At 43.9% G+C, this 12,256-nt stretch overlaps 1 protein-coding gene across 1 annotated transcript in view; it reads left to right on the forward strand.

Annotated features, from left to right (window-relative positions):
- The window catches only part of SLC2A2 (solute carrier family 2 member 2), a 93,882-nt gene that overhangs the window by 33,791 nt on the left and 47,835 nt on the right, over positions 1-12,256 (forward strand). The window contains exon 4 of the mRNA XM_038744467.1: positions 3,129-3,253. Coding sequence (XP_038600395.1) covers positions 3,129-3,253 — 125 coding nt within the window. The remainder of the gene's footprint in view (positions 1-3,128; positions 3,254-12,256) is intronic.

Consider the following 12,256-nt stretch of genomic DNA (forward strand, 5'->3'; position numbering starts at 1 on the left):
TGTGAGCCCACTGTTGGGTAGGGACTGTCTCTATATGTTGCCAATTTGTACTTCCCAAGCGCTTAGTACAGTGCTCTGCACATAGTAAGCGCTCAATAAATACGATTGATGATGATGATGATGAAGATGGAAGTGGGGTGTTCTAGGAAACATGTACCCGTGGCGTCGCTATGGGTTGGAGATGACTTGACAGCATAAGAGAAGAGAAGTATACGAGCAGACATACACTATAATAGTAATAATAGTAATAGTAATGATGGTATTTTGTTAAACACTTACTAAGTGCCAGGCACTAAGTGCTGGGGTGGATACAAGCAAATTGGGGTAGATACAGTCCCTGTCCCACGTGGGGCTCACAGTCTCAATCCCCATTTTACAGATGAGGTAACTGAGCCCCAAAGAAGTGAAATGACTTGCCCCAAGGTCACACAACAGACCAGTGGTGGAGCCGGGATTAGAACCCAAGACCTTCTGGGCTCTATCTACTACACCATGCTGCACTTACTATGTGCCAACTCTGTTCTTAGGGCTGAAGTAGGTATGATCGATCAGGTTGGACACAGTCCTTATCCCCATTTTACAGATTAGGTAACTGAGGCACAGAGAAGTGAAGAGACTTATCCAAGGTCATGCAATACACAAGTGGAGTTTCTGGGATTAGAACCAGAACCTTATGACTCATAGGCCCGTGCTCTATCTACTAAGCCATGCTGCTTCTCTTTATTCATTCATTCAATCGTATTTATTGAGCGCTTACTGTGTGCAGAGCACTGTACTAAGCGCTTGGGAAGTACAAGTCGGCAACATATAGAGACGGTCCCTACCCAACAACGGGCTCACAGTCTAGAAGGGGGAGACAGACAACAAAACAAAACACGTGGGCAGGTGTCAAGTCGTCAGAACAATAGAATTAAAGCTAAATGCACATCGTTAACAAAATAAATAGAATAGCGTTATGCAAGAAGTAGATAGACTCGTTGTGATTGTAATCCCATATTTAAAAAGAATACAAACAAGGTATTCATCAACAGGTAACTCCATTAATGACAGTTGCAGCCAGATCTGTTCATATCTGGGGAGCCAGTGTCAGCTCGAATTTGTATCCTGGCAACTCATCCAAAACCGCTAATAAGATTAGAAACCAATTGCTCATCAATACCAAACCCCTTGGGTGAAAGAGCATGGCTTAGTGGAAAGAGCACGGTCCTAGGAAGCAGAAGACCTGGGTTCTAAACCCGGCACTGGCCTGTTGCGGGCTCCATCGCTTAAAGTCTCTGTGCCTCAGTTTCCTCATCTGTAATATAGGGATTTAAAACTTGTCCTCCCCTTACTTAGACTATGAGCAGTGTGGTTCAGTGGAAAGAGCCCGGACTTTGGAGTCAGAGGTTATGGGTTCAAATTCCGGCTCCGCCAATTGTCAGCTGTGTGACTTTCGGCAAGTCACTTAACTTCTCTGGGCCTCAGTTACCTCATCTGTAAAATGGGGATTAAGATTGTGAGCACCCCGTGGGACAACCTGATCACCTTGTAACCTCCCCAGTGCTTAGAACAGTGCTTTGCACATAGTACATGCTTAATAAATGCCATTATTATTATTATTTTTAATGGCATTTATTAAGCGCTTACTACATGCAAAGCACATAATAATAATAATAATTATTATTATTATTATTATTATTGTTATTATTATTATTATTATGAGCCCCATGGAGACAGGAACTGTGTCTGGGTCCAAACTGATTATCTCATATATATCCCAGCATTTAGTATAGAGTTTAGTATAGAGTATAGAGTAATAATCATTACTATTATTATTATTATTTCTACTAACCAACGTGGCCAAACCAGAACTCTGATGGTTCCGTCAAAACCCAGGTCCTAGTACTCACTCTGCGCTTGCTCATTCATTCAATCATTTATTGAGAGCTTACTGTGTACAGAGCACTGTACTAAGCGCTTGGGAGAGTACAATAGAACAATATAACAGACACATTCCCTGCCCACAGTGAGCTTACAATCTAGAAGGGGAGACAGATGTTAATACAAATAAATAAATTATAGATACGCACCTAAGTGCTGTGGGGGTTGATGATAAAGAAAGAAGCAGTGTGGCTCAGTGGAAAGAGCACAGGCTTTGGAGTCAGAGGTCATGAGTTCAAATCCCAGCTCTGCCACTTGTCAGTTGTGTGACTTTGGGCAAGTCACTTAACTTCTCTGGACCTCAGTGACCTCATCTGTAAAATGGGGATTAAGACTGTGAGCCCCACGTGGGACAACCTGTTAACCTTGTAACCTCCGCAGCGCTTAGAACAGTGCTTTGCACATAGTAAGTGCTTAATAAATGCTATTATTATTATTATTACTATTATTATTATTAAAGGGAACAAGTCAGGGTGACACAGAAGGGAGTCGGAGAAGAGGAAAAGAGGACTTAATTAGGGAAGGCCTCTTGGAGGAGATGTGAGAAAAGCAGTATGGCTTAGAGGAAAGAGCCTGGGCTTGGGAGTCAGAGGACATGGGTTCTAATCTGCCACTTGTCTGCTGTGTGACCTTGGGCAATTCACTTACCTTCTCTGTGCCTCAAGTCCCTCATCTGTAAAATGGGGATGAAGACTGTGAGCCCCATGTGGGACTACCTGATTACCTTGAATCTACACCAGTGCTTAGAAATAGTGCTTGGCACATAGTAAGTGCTTAACACATACTATTATTATTATTATTATTATTATTATTATTATTATTATTATTATGTGCCTTCAATAAGAGTTTGCCTATGGGATTTGAGGAGGGAGGGCATTCCAGGCCAGAGGCAGGGTGTGGGCAAGGGTTTGGCAGCAAGATAGATGAGACTGAGGCACAGTGAGAGGGTTGTGCACACAACTTGTGCCCACAGCTTAGGATCCACCCCACACCTGAGCATTTATATTCCTTTCATGGTACAAGTGGCCCAATTTTAATTAATCCCAAATAAAGTGAGAACCCACCTTAAATTCAGAATTCCTTTCGTAGCACTGACAGCACAATGAAAATAAAAGACCAAGATTTTGGAATCTCCTTAAAACAAATATCGTATGGTTTCTCGATGTCATCCTGGACTAACTGCTCCATAACTTTGTCCTTAATTCCAGAATTAAAGCAATGTTGGCTGCAAACTGTCTCTCCGTGACGGGAGCTCTCCTGATGGGACTGGCTAAATTTGGGCCATCTCATATTCTTATTATCGCTGGCAGAGCCATAATGGGGTTGTACTGTGGTAAGTGAGGACCTAATTCTGATTTATTTTAACCAAAGATCCTTTGAGCCAAGTCTACTGAGTTACTGAGTTATAATTATCCAAGTGGCATAGGTGAAAATCGATGTTGTGTGACCTCAGTAAAATTGGTTGATTGTGAAACAATCAATCAATCATATTTATGAGGTGCCTTCTGTGTGCAGAGCACTATACTAAGTGCTTGGGAGAGTACACTATAATAATAATGATAGCATTTATAAAGTGCTTACTATGTGCCAAGCACTGTTCTAAGTGCTGGGTAGGTAAAAGGTTATCAGGTTGTCCCACGTGGGGCTCACAGTCTTAATCCCTATTTTACAGATGAGGCAATTGGGGCACAGAGAAATTAAGTGATTTGCCCAAAGTCACACAGCAGACAAGAGGCGGAGCCAGGATTAGAACCCACGTCCTCTGATTCCCAAGCCCAGGCTCTTTTCACTAAGCCACACTGCTTCTCAATATAACAATATAACCGTCTCAATATAGCAATATAATAATGTAGCCTACAATCTGAGTCCCCGGTCTGTGGCAACCGAGGCAGTTTTGATCCTGACATTATCGGACAGGAGGCCAGAACCTAGGTTACCCTGGTGCAGTCACAGTCGTGATTTTTGCAGAAAGCCACTGGGACTGTGTTCAGACCACTGTGCTAAGTGCTTGGGACAATTCTATTTAACAATATAACAGACATTTTCTCTGTCCACAATGAGCTTACAGTCTAGAGGAGGCGGCAGACATTAATAATTAATTAATTCGGAGAAGCAGCGTGGCTCAGTGGAAAGAGCCCGGGCTTTGGAGTCAGAGGTCATAGGTTCAAATCCCGGCTCTGCCGCTTCTCAGCTGTGTGACTTCGGGCAAGTCACTTCACTTCTCTGGGCCTCAGTGACCTCATCTGTAGAATGGGGATGAAGACTGTGAGCCCCACGTGGGACAACCTGATCACCTTGTAACCTCCCCAGCACTTAGAACAGTGCTTTGCACATAGTAAGCTCTTAATAAATGTCACTATTATTAATATAAAGTTACAGATAAGTACATAAGTGATGTATGTCCCCTTCTAGACTGTGAGCCCATTGTTGAGTAGGGACTGTCTCTATGTGTTGCCAACTTGTACTTCCCAAGCGCTTAGTCCAGTGCTCTGCACACAGTAAGTGCTTAATGAATACGATTGTATGAATGGATGAATGATGTGAGGGTGGGAGAGGGGATGAATTAAAGAAGCAAGTCAGGGCGACGCAGAAGGGAGTGGGAGAAGAGGAAAGGAGGACTTAGTCTGGGAAGGCCTCTTGTAGGAGATAATAATAATAATAATGGCATTTATTAAGCACTTACTATGTGCAAAGCACTGTTCTAAGTGTTGGGGAGCTTACAAGGTGATCAGGTTGTCCCATGTGGGGCTCACGGTCTTAAGCCCCGTTTTCCAGATGAGGTAACTGAGGACCAGAGAAGTTAAGTGACTTGTCCAAAGTCACACAGCTGACAATTGGCAGAACCGGGATTCAGACCCATGACCGCTGACTCCAAAGCCCAGGCTCTTTCCACTGAGTCACGCTGCTTCTCTGAGATGCGCCTTCATTAAGGTTTTAAAGGTGGGGGGAGAGTCACTGTCTGTTGGATATAAGGAGGGAGGGCATTCCAGACCAGAGGCAGGACATGGGCGAGGGTTTGGTGGGGAGATAGAGATCGAGGTTTGGTGAGTAGGTTAGCATTAGAGCAGTCAAGTGTGCGGGCTGGGCTGTAGAAGGAGAAAGAGAGGTGCTGACTCTATTTTGCTTCTCTGCCTTCTCCCAGAGAGGTATCAATCAATCATCCAATCAATCAAGAGTATTTATTGAGCACTTACTGTGCACAGAACACTCTACTAAGCACTTAGGAGAACGCAATATAACGGAGTTGGTAGACACGTTCCCAGCCCACCAGGAACTTAGAATCTAGAGTGGGAGATGTTAAAATAAATTATGGATATGGACAAAAGTGCTGAGGTTGAGTGGGGGAATATTAATAATAATAATAATAGTGGTACTGGTTCATTCATTCAATCATATTTATTGAGCGCTTACTGTGTGCAGAGCACTGTACTAAGCCCTTGGGAAGTCCAAGTTGGCAACATATAGAGACGGTCCCTACTCAACAGCGGGCTCACAGTCTAGAAGGGGGAGACAAACAAAACAAAACATATTAACAAAATGAAATAAATGGAATAAATATGTACAAATAAAATAAATAGAGTAATAAATCCGTACAAACATATATACATATATACAGGTACTGTGGGGAGGGGAAGGAGGTAAGGCGGGGGAGGAGGGGGAGAGGAAGGAGGGGGCTCAGTCTGGGAAGGTCTCCTTGTAACAACCTCAGCGCTCAGTACAGTGTCTGGCTCATAGTAAGTACTCAATAAATACAGTTGTTATTATTCCTATTCCTATTAATTATTATTATTATAATTATTCCTCTGGGAGAGCGTCTGATTGGGCATGGTGTGGCGGGGGCAAGCCTGACAAGACTCAGATGCGGGACCTGAGGTCCAGGGAAGTGACATGACTGACCCAAGGTCACACAGAGCCGGAATTAGAACCCACAACCTCGGACTCTCAAGCCCGTGCTCTTGCTACTAGCCCATCAAGTGCTTAAAGAGCAGCTTCAAATGTAAGGGCAGGACAAAAGAGCAAAAGGGGTAGGGGAAATGAGGGCTTATTCAGGCAAGGCCTCTTGCAGATGTGATTTTAATAAGGCTTTTAAAGCGGGGAGAGTAGTGGTCTACCATATATGAAGGGGGAGGGAGTTCCAGGCCACAGGGAGGATAGGGGACAGGTAAGATTAAAGAACAGTGACGAGGTTGTGGTTACAAGGTGATTGAGTGCTTTAAAGCCAATGGTGAGGAGTTTCTGTCTGATGAAGCAGCGTGGCTCAGTGGAAAGAGCCCGGGCTTTGGAGTCAGAGGTCATGGGTTCAAATCCCGGCTCCACCACTCATCAGCTGTGTGACCTTTGGGAGAGTCACTTAACTTCTCTGGGCCTCAGCTACCTCATCTGTAAAATGGGGATTAACACTGTGAGCCCCACGGGGGACAACCTGGTCACCTTGTAAATTCCCCAGCGCTTAGAACAGTGCTCTGCACATAGTAAGTGCTTAATAAATGCCATTATTATTATTATTATTATTATGAGGAGGTGGATGGACAATCGCTTCGAGGTAAACTTTGGTAAGCTTCTTGTCACCATGTGCTGAATCAGCAGAGGCAACAGAGAGCCTCCTTGCTTCACAAACTGCAAGGGGGACATGCCAGGGTAACCCACCCTGCTCTACACTGCTCTACTGCCCACCTGGGATCTCTTTTGGTTTGGGGGATGCTGAGCAGGTTAGCTAGCTAAAGAAGGATTTCATTCATGCATTCATTCAATCGTATTTATTGAGCGCTTACTGTGTGCAGAGCACTGTACTAAGTGCTTGGGAAGTACAAGTTGGCACTTGTTGTGTGTACAAGTTGTGTAGCAGGGAGTCGGGTCCTTCTGACTTCCAAACCCATGCTCTGTGTATATGTATATATGTTTGTACATATTTATTACTCTATTTATTTTACTTGTACATATCTATTCTATTTATTTTATTTTGTTAGTATGTTTGGTTTTGTTCTCTGTCTCCCCCTTTTAGACTGTGAGCCCACTGTTGCGTAGGGACTGTCTCTATATGTTGCCAATTTGTACTTCCCAAGCGCTTAGTACAGTGCTCTGCACACAGTAAGCGCTCAATAAATACGATTGATGATGATGATGCTCTATCCAGTAGGCCACACTGTTTCTAAAGGGAGACCTTTAAAGAGAGACTTCCTAACTCCTAGGCCCGTGCTCTATCCACGTCACCGTGCCCTTTATGATTGTAAGCTCTTTGTGGGCAGGTACAATACTCTAGTGTTCTGAATTTTTCCAAGTGCTTAGTACAGTGCTCTGCACATAGGAAGCACTCATTAAATTCTAACGATGGATTAGATCGAGAAAGGCCACATGCCATGCAAGTAGAAAAGGACAGCTTGGAAAGAGAGAAAGAAAGAATCTGGGAAGGAGATTTTACTTCATTTTGAGACTGAAATTTATGGTGGGAAAACAGGTTTAATGTAAAGAATTTAAGTTTATGCTCAGTGTTTCAAGAAGAGTGCTATTTCATATGCAGAGGATGTCAGTATATTATTTATGGTAAGCACTCAGTAAATACCACTGATTGATTTTCATAGGTGGAGGACAAAGATTGTTTCTAGTAAATCTCAGAATACAAAATTCAATTTTAGACTGTGAGCCCACTGTTGGGTAGGGACTGTCTCTATATGTTGCCAACTTGTACTTCCCAAGCGCTTAGTACAGTGCTCTGCACACAGTAAGCGCTCAATAAATACGATTGATGATGATGATGATGAATTCCCAGTCTTCTCCAATTCCATAGCGTTGATAATCCATCAGGGTCTTTAAATATACTTGGGCTGAAAAATAGGGAGAATAAATGGCATTTTTACATTCAGTCATGGGGACTGTATTCTTGAATAATAATAATGATAATAATGATGGTATTTGTTAAGTGCTTACTATGTGCAAAGCACTGTTCTAAGCACTGGGGGGATACAAGGTGATCCGGTTGTCCCACGTGGGGCTCACAGTCTTAATTCCCATTTTACAGATGAGGGAATTGAGGCACAGAGAAGTTAAAGTGACTTGCCCAAAGTCACACAACTAACAATTGGTGGAGCCGGGATTTGAACCCATGACCTCTGATTCCAAAGCCCATACTCTTTCCACTGAGCCACACTACTTCTCATGTTTGCGTGAGCTCACTTCTTTTAATTTGATGGTATTTGTTAAACCCTTACAGTGCACCAGGCCTTGTATTAAGCACCAAGGTAGAGACAGACTAGTTAGTTTGGACACAGTCCATGTCCCACATGGGGCTCTCAGTCTCAGTACCCACTTTACAGATGGGGTAGCTAAAGCCCAGAGAAGTGAAGTGACTTGCCCAAGGTCACCCAACAGACAGGTGGCTGAGCTGATATTAGAACCCAGGTCCTTCTGGCTCCCAGGCCTGTGATCTCCCCACCAGGCCACGCTGCTTCTCAGTAATAATGATGGCATTTATTAAGCGCTTACTATGTGCAAAGCACTGTTCTAAGCACTGGGGAGGTTACAAGGTGATGAGGTTGTCCCACGTGGGGCTCACAGTCTTAATCCCCATTTGACAGATGAGGTAACTGAGGCCCAGAGAAGTGAAGTGTCTTGCCCAAAGTCACACAGCTGACAAGTGGAGGAGCTGGGATTTGAACCCATGACCTCGGACTCCAAAGCCCTTGCTCTTTCCACTGAGCTACACTGCTTACAGCTCAGTACTTTGCTCAGTACTTTGCAACAACTCATGCCACGGCCAATGCTGCACATGTGTTCCCTGCAATACACACGCCAAAGTTTCTCATGACGCTCCGCCACGTAATTACCAGACACATGCACGTTGGAAGAGAATGGTCCCTCATTTTGCAGTATAAATCTTTCCAAAGCAATCTCACAATTATTATTATTATTATGTCTCGAGGAGGAGAGCAGGGTCTCTGGCTAGGACAGACAATTGTGTTGCTATTGGACAAAGAGTGATAGTTGGATTCTCCTCAACAGTTGAGCCATGAGATTGTAGGATCTCACTGGAAAGGGGCAGAGCTATGTGGGAAGGCAACCAGCAACTGCCAAGAAAATCATTCCCAGTCTCGATCAATCAATCCATCATTGGCATTTATTAAGTGCTCACGGTGCATTGAGCACTAATAATAATAATGATGATGGTATTTGTTAAGTGCTTACTTTGTGCAAAGCACTGTTCTAAGCACTGGGGGGATACAAGGTGATCAGGTTGTCCCACATGGGGCTCACAGTCTTAATCCACATTTTACAGATGAGGTAACTGAGGCCCAGAGAAGTTAAATGACTTGTCCAAAGTCACACAGCTGGCAATTGGTGGAGCCGGGATTTGAACCCATGACCTCTGACTCCAAAACACGTGCTCTTTCCACTGAGCCATGCTGCTTCTCTAAATCTAGTCTAGTCTTATAAGCAGAAATGCCTTACCGTAGGATTTAAAATATTCAATCAGCTTGCCTCTTCTTACCTCACCTCCCTGATCCACTACAGCCCAACCCACATACAGTGTTGGCTTAGTGGAAGGAGCCCGGGCTTGGAAGTCGGAGGCCATGGGTTCTAATCCCGGCCCTGCCCATTGTCTGCTGCGTGACTTGGGGCAAGTCACTTAACTTCTCTGTGTCTCAGTTCCGTCATCTGGAAAATGTCTGTCTCCCCCTTCTAGACTGTGAGCCTGTTGTTGGGTAGGGACTGTCTCTCTGTCTCTATATGTTGCCAACTTATATTTCCCAAGCACTTAGTAAAGTGGTCTGCACACAGTAAGTGCTCAATAAATACGATTGAATGAATAAAAATGGGGATTAAGTAAGAAATACCAATACTATTATCACTATTATTATTATTATGATGGTTATTATTCTATACTTCAGTCCTCTAATGCCAACCTACTCACTGTACTTTGATCTCATCTATCTCACCACCTACTTCTTGCCCACATCACACCCTCATTCATTCAATCGTATTTATTGAGCGCTTACTGCATGCAGAGCACTGCACTAAGCGCTTGGGAAGTACAAGTCGGCAATATATAGAGATGGTCCCACCCCTTCCCCCTTCATTCATGAGAGAACCACCCCTCTCCCCATCTTCAAAGCCTTGTTAAGGTCACATCTCCTCCAAGAAGCCTTCCCGACTAAGTCCTCTTTCCTCCAACTCCTCCCTTCCATGTCATCTATACACCTGGATCTGAACCCTTTGGGCATTTGTTATCTGTCGTGGGCCCCAAATCAAACCAGGAAATTCTTAGACCAGGTACTCTGTGACAAGTTCAGAGCGATAAACCAAACCGCCACTGTATGCTTGTGGAAAGCTTTACTCAATTCTTAATCGATTTGCAGGGGAGAAATACATCCACACACTCACGCTCACACTAACTACAGCCAACGTAGCTGAAGAGCTTCATTATCATTTGGATTAGTTACTCTTCAACTGCAGGAGTAAAGTCATGGTTGTCACCCCTTTTTATGAATGAAGATATTGAAGAACAGTGTATTGATCCTCAAAAACCTCCAATGGCTACCGATCAATCTGTGCATCAAGCAGAAACTCCTCACCCTGGGCTTCAAGGCTCTCCATCACCTCGCCCCCTCCTACCTCACCTCCCTTCTCTCCTTCTACTGCCCAGCCCGCACCCTCCGCTCCTCCACCACTAATCTCCTCACTGTACCTCGCTCTCGCCTGTCCCGCCATCGACCCCCGGCCCACGTCATCCCCCGGGCCTGGAATGCCCTCCCTCTGCCCATCCGCCAAGCTAGCTCTCTTCCTCCCTTCAAGGCCCTGCTGAGAGCTCACCTCCTCCAGGAGGCCTTCCCAGACTGAGCCCCTTCTTTCCTCTCCCCCTCGTCCCCCTCTCCATCCCCCCGTCTTACCTCCTTCCCTTCCCCACAGCACCTGTATATATGTATATATGGTTGTACATATTTATTACTCTATTTATTTATTTATTTTACTTGTACATTTCTATCCTACTTATTTTATTTTATTGGTATGTTTGGTTCTGTTCTCTGTCTCCCCCTTTTAGACTGTGAGCCCACTGTTGGGTAGGGACTGTCTCTATGTGATGCCAATTTGTACTTCCCAAGCGCTTAGTACAGTGCTCTGCACATAGTAAGCGCTCAATAAATACGATTGATTGATTGATTGATTGATTGAGTGGCTGGCTTTTGTACAGATTTATTACTCTATTTTACTTGTACATATTTACTGTTCTATTTATTTTGTTAATGATGTGCATCTAGCTTTACTTCTATTTATTCTGATGACACCTGTCCACATGTTTTGTCTCCCCCTCCTAGACTTTGAGCCCGTTGTTGGGTAGGGACCGTCTCTATATGCTGCCAACTTGTACTTCCCAAGTGCTTAGTACAGTGCTCTGCACACAGTAAGCACTCAATAAATATGATTGAATGAATAAATACGATTGAATGAATAAATGAATGGTCAAAATTCATACAGGAGGAGGCAGGTCAATTTTTCATTCATTCATATTTATAAATAAATATGTAAATCGCATTTATTGAGCACTTACTGTGTGCAGAGCCCTATTCTAAGTCCTTGGAAAGTACAATAAAGAGAGACAATCCCCGCCCACGACGTGCTTACTTAACCTATAGTATTTATTGAATGCTCACCATGTCCAGAGCACTGTATTAATTAATTCACTCCTTCATTCAACTGTATTTATTGAGCGCTTATTGTGTGCAGAGCACTGTACTAAGCACTTGGGAAGTACAAGTCGGGAAATAGTAATAATGGCATTTACTAAGCGCTTACTATGTGCAAAGCACTGTTCTAAGCTCTGGGGAGGTTACAAGGTGATCAGGTTGTCCCATGGGGGGGCTCACAATCTTAATCCCCATTTTTCCAATGAGGTAACTCAGGCACAGAGAAGTGAAGTGACTTGCCCAAAGTCACACAGCTGACAAGTGGCAGAGTCGGTATTTGAACCCATGACCTCTTACTCCAAAGCCCGTGCTCTTTCCACTGATGCTTGGGAGAGTACTGCAGGATTGGTAGACATGAATCCTGCCCCCAAAATCTAGTGGATTACAACTCAACTCTGGACTTTTCTACTTGTTGTGGGCAAGGAACATGTCTACCAACTCTGTTATACTGTATTCTCCCAAATGCTTGGTATAATGCTCTGAACACGGTAAGTGCTCAACAAATGTGATTGATTCATTGATTGACTGCACAAGCTTTTTTATGAAAATCACTTTTCCATGTGAAATGTCACGTAAATAGAAAGGAAAAGCCTCTACTCATGTGCAGGAAGGAAGGCAACAGTGACCAGTAAATAACTCCATTTATTTTAATTCTTTAG

Source organism: Tachyglossus aculeatus, chromosome 1, assembly GCF_015852505.1.
Source record: "Tachyglossus aculeatus isolate mTacAcu1 chromosome 1, mTacAcu1.pri, whole genome shotgun sequence".
Classification (NCBI taxonomy): domain Eukaryota; kingdom Metazoa; phylum Chordata; class Mammalia; order Monotremata; family Tachyglossidae; genus Tachyglossus; species Tachyglossus aculeatus.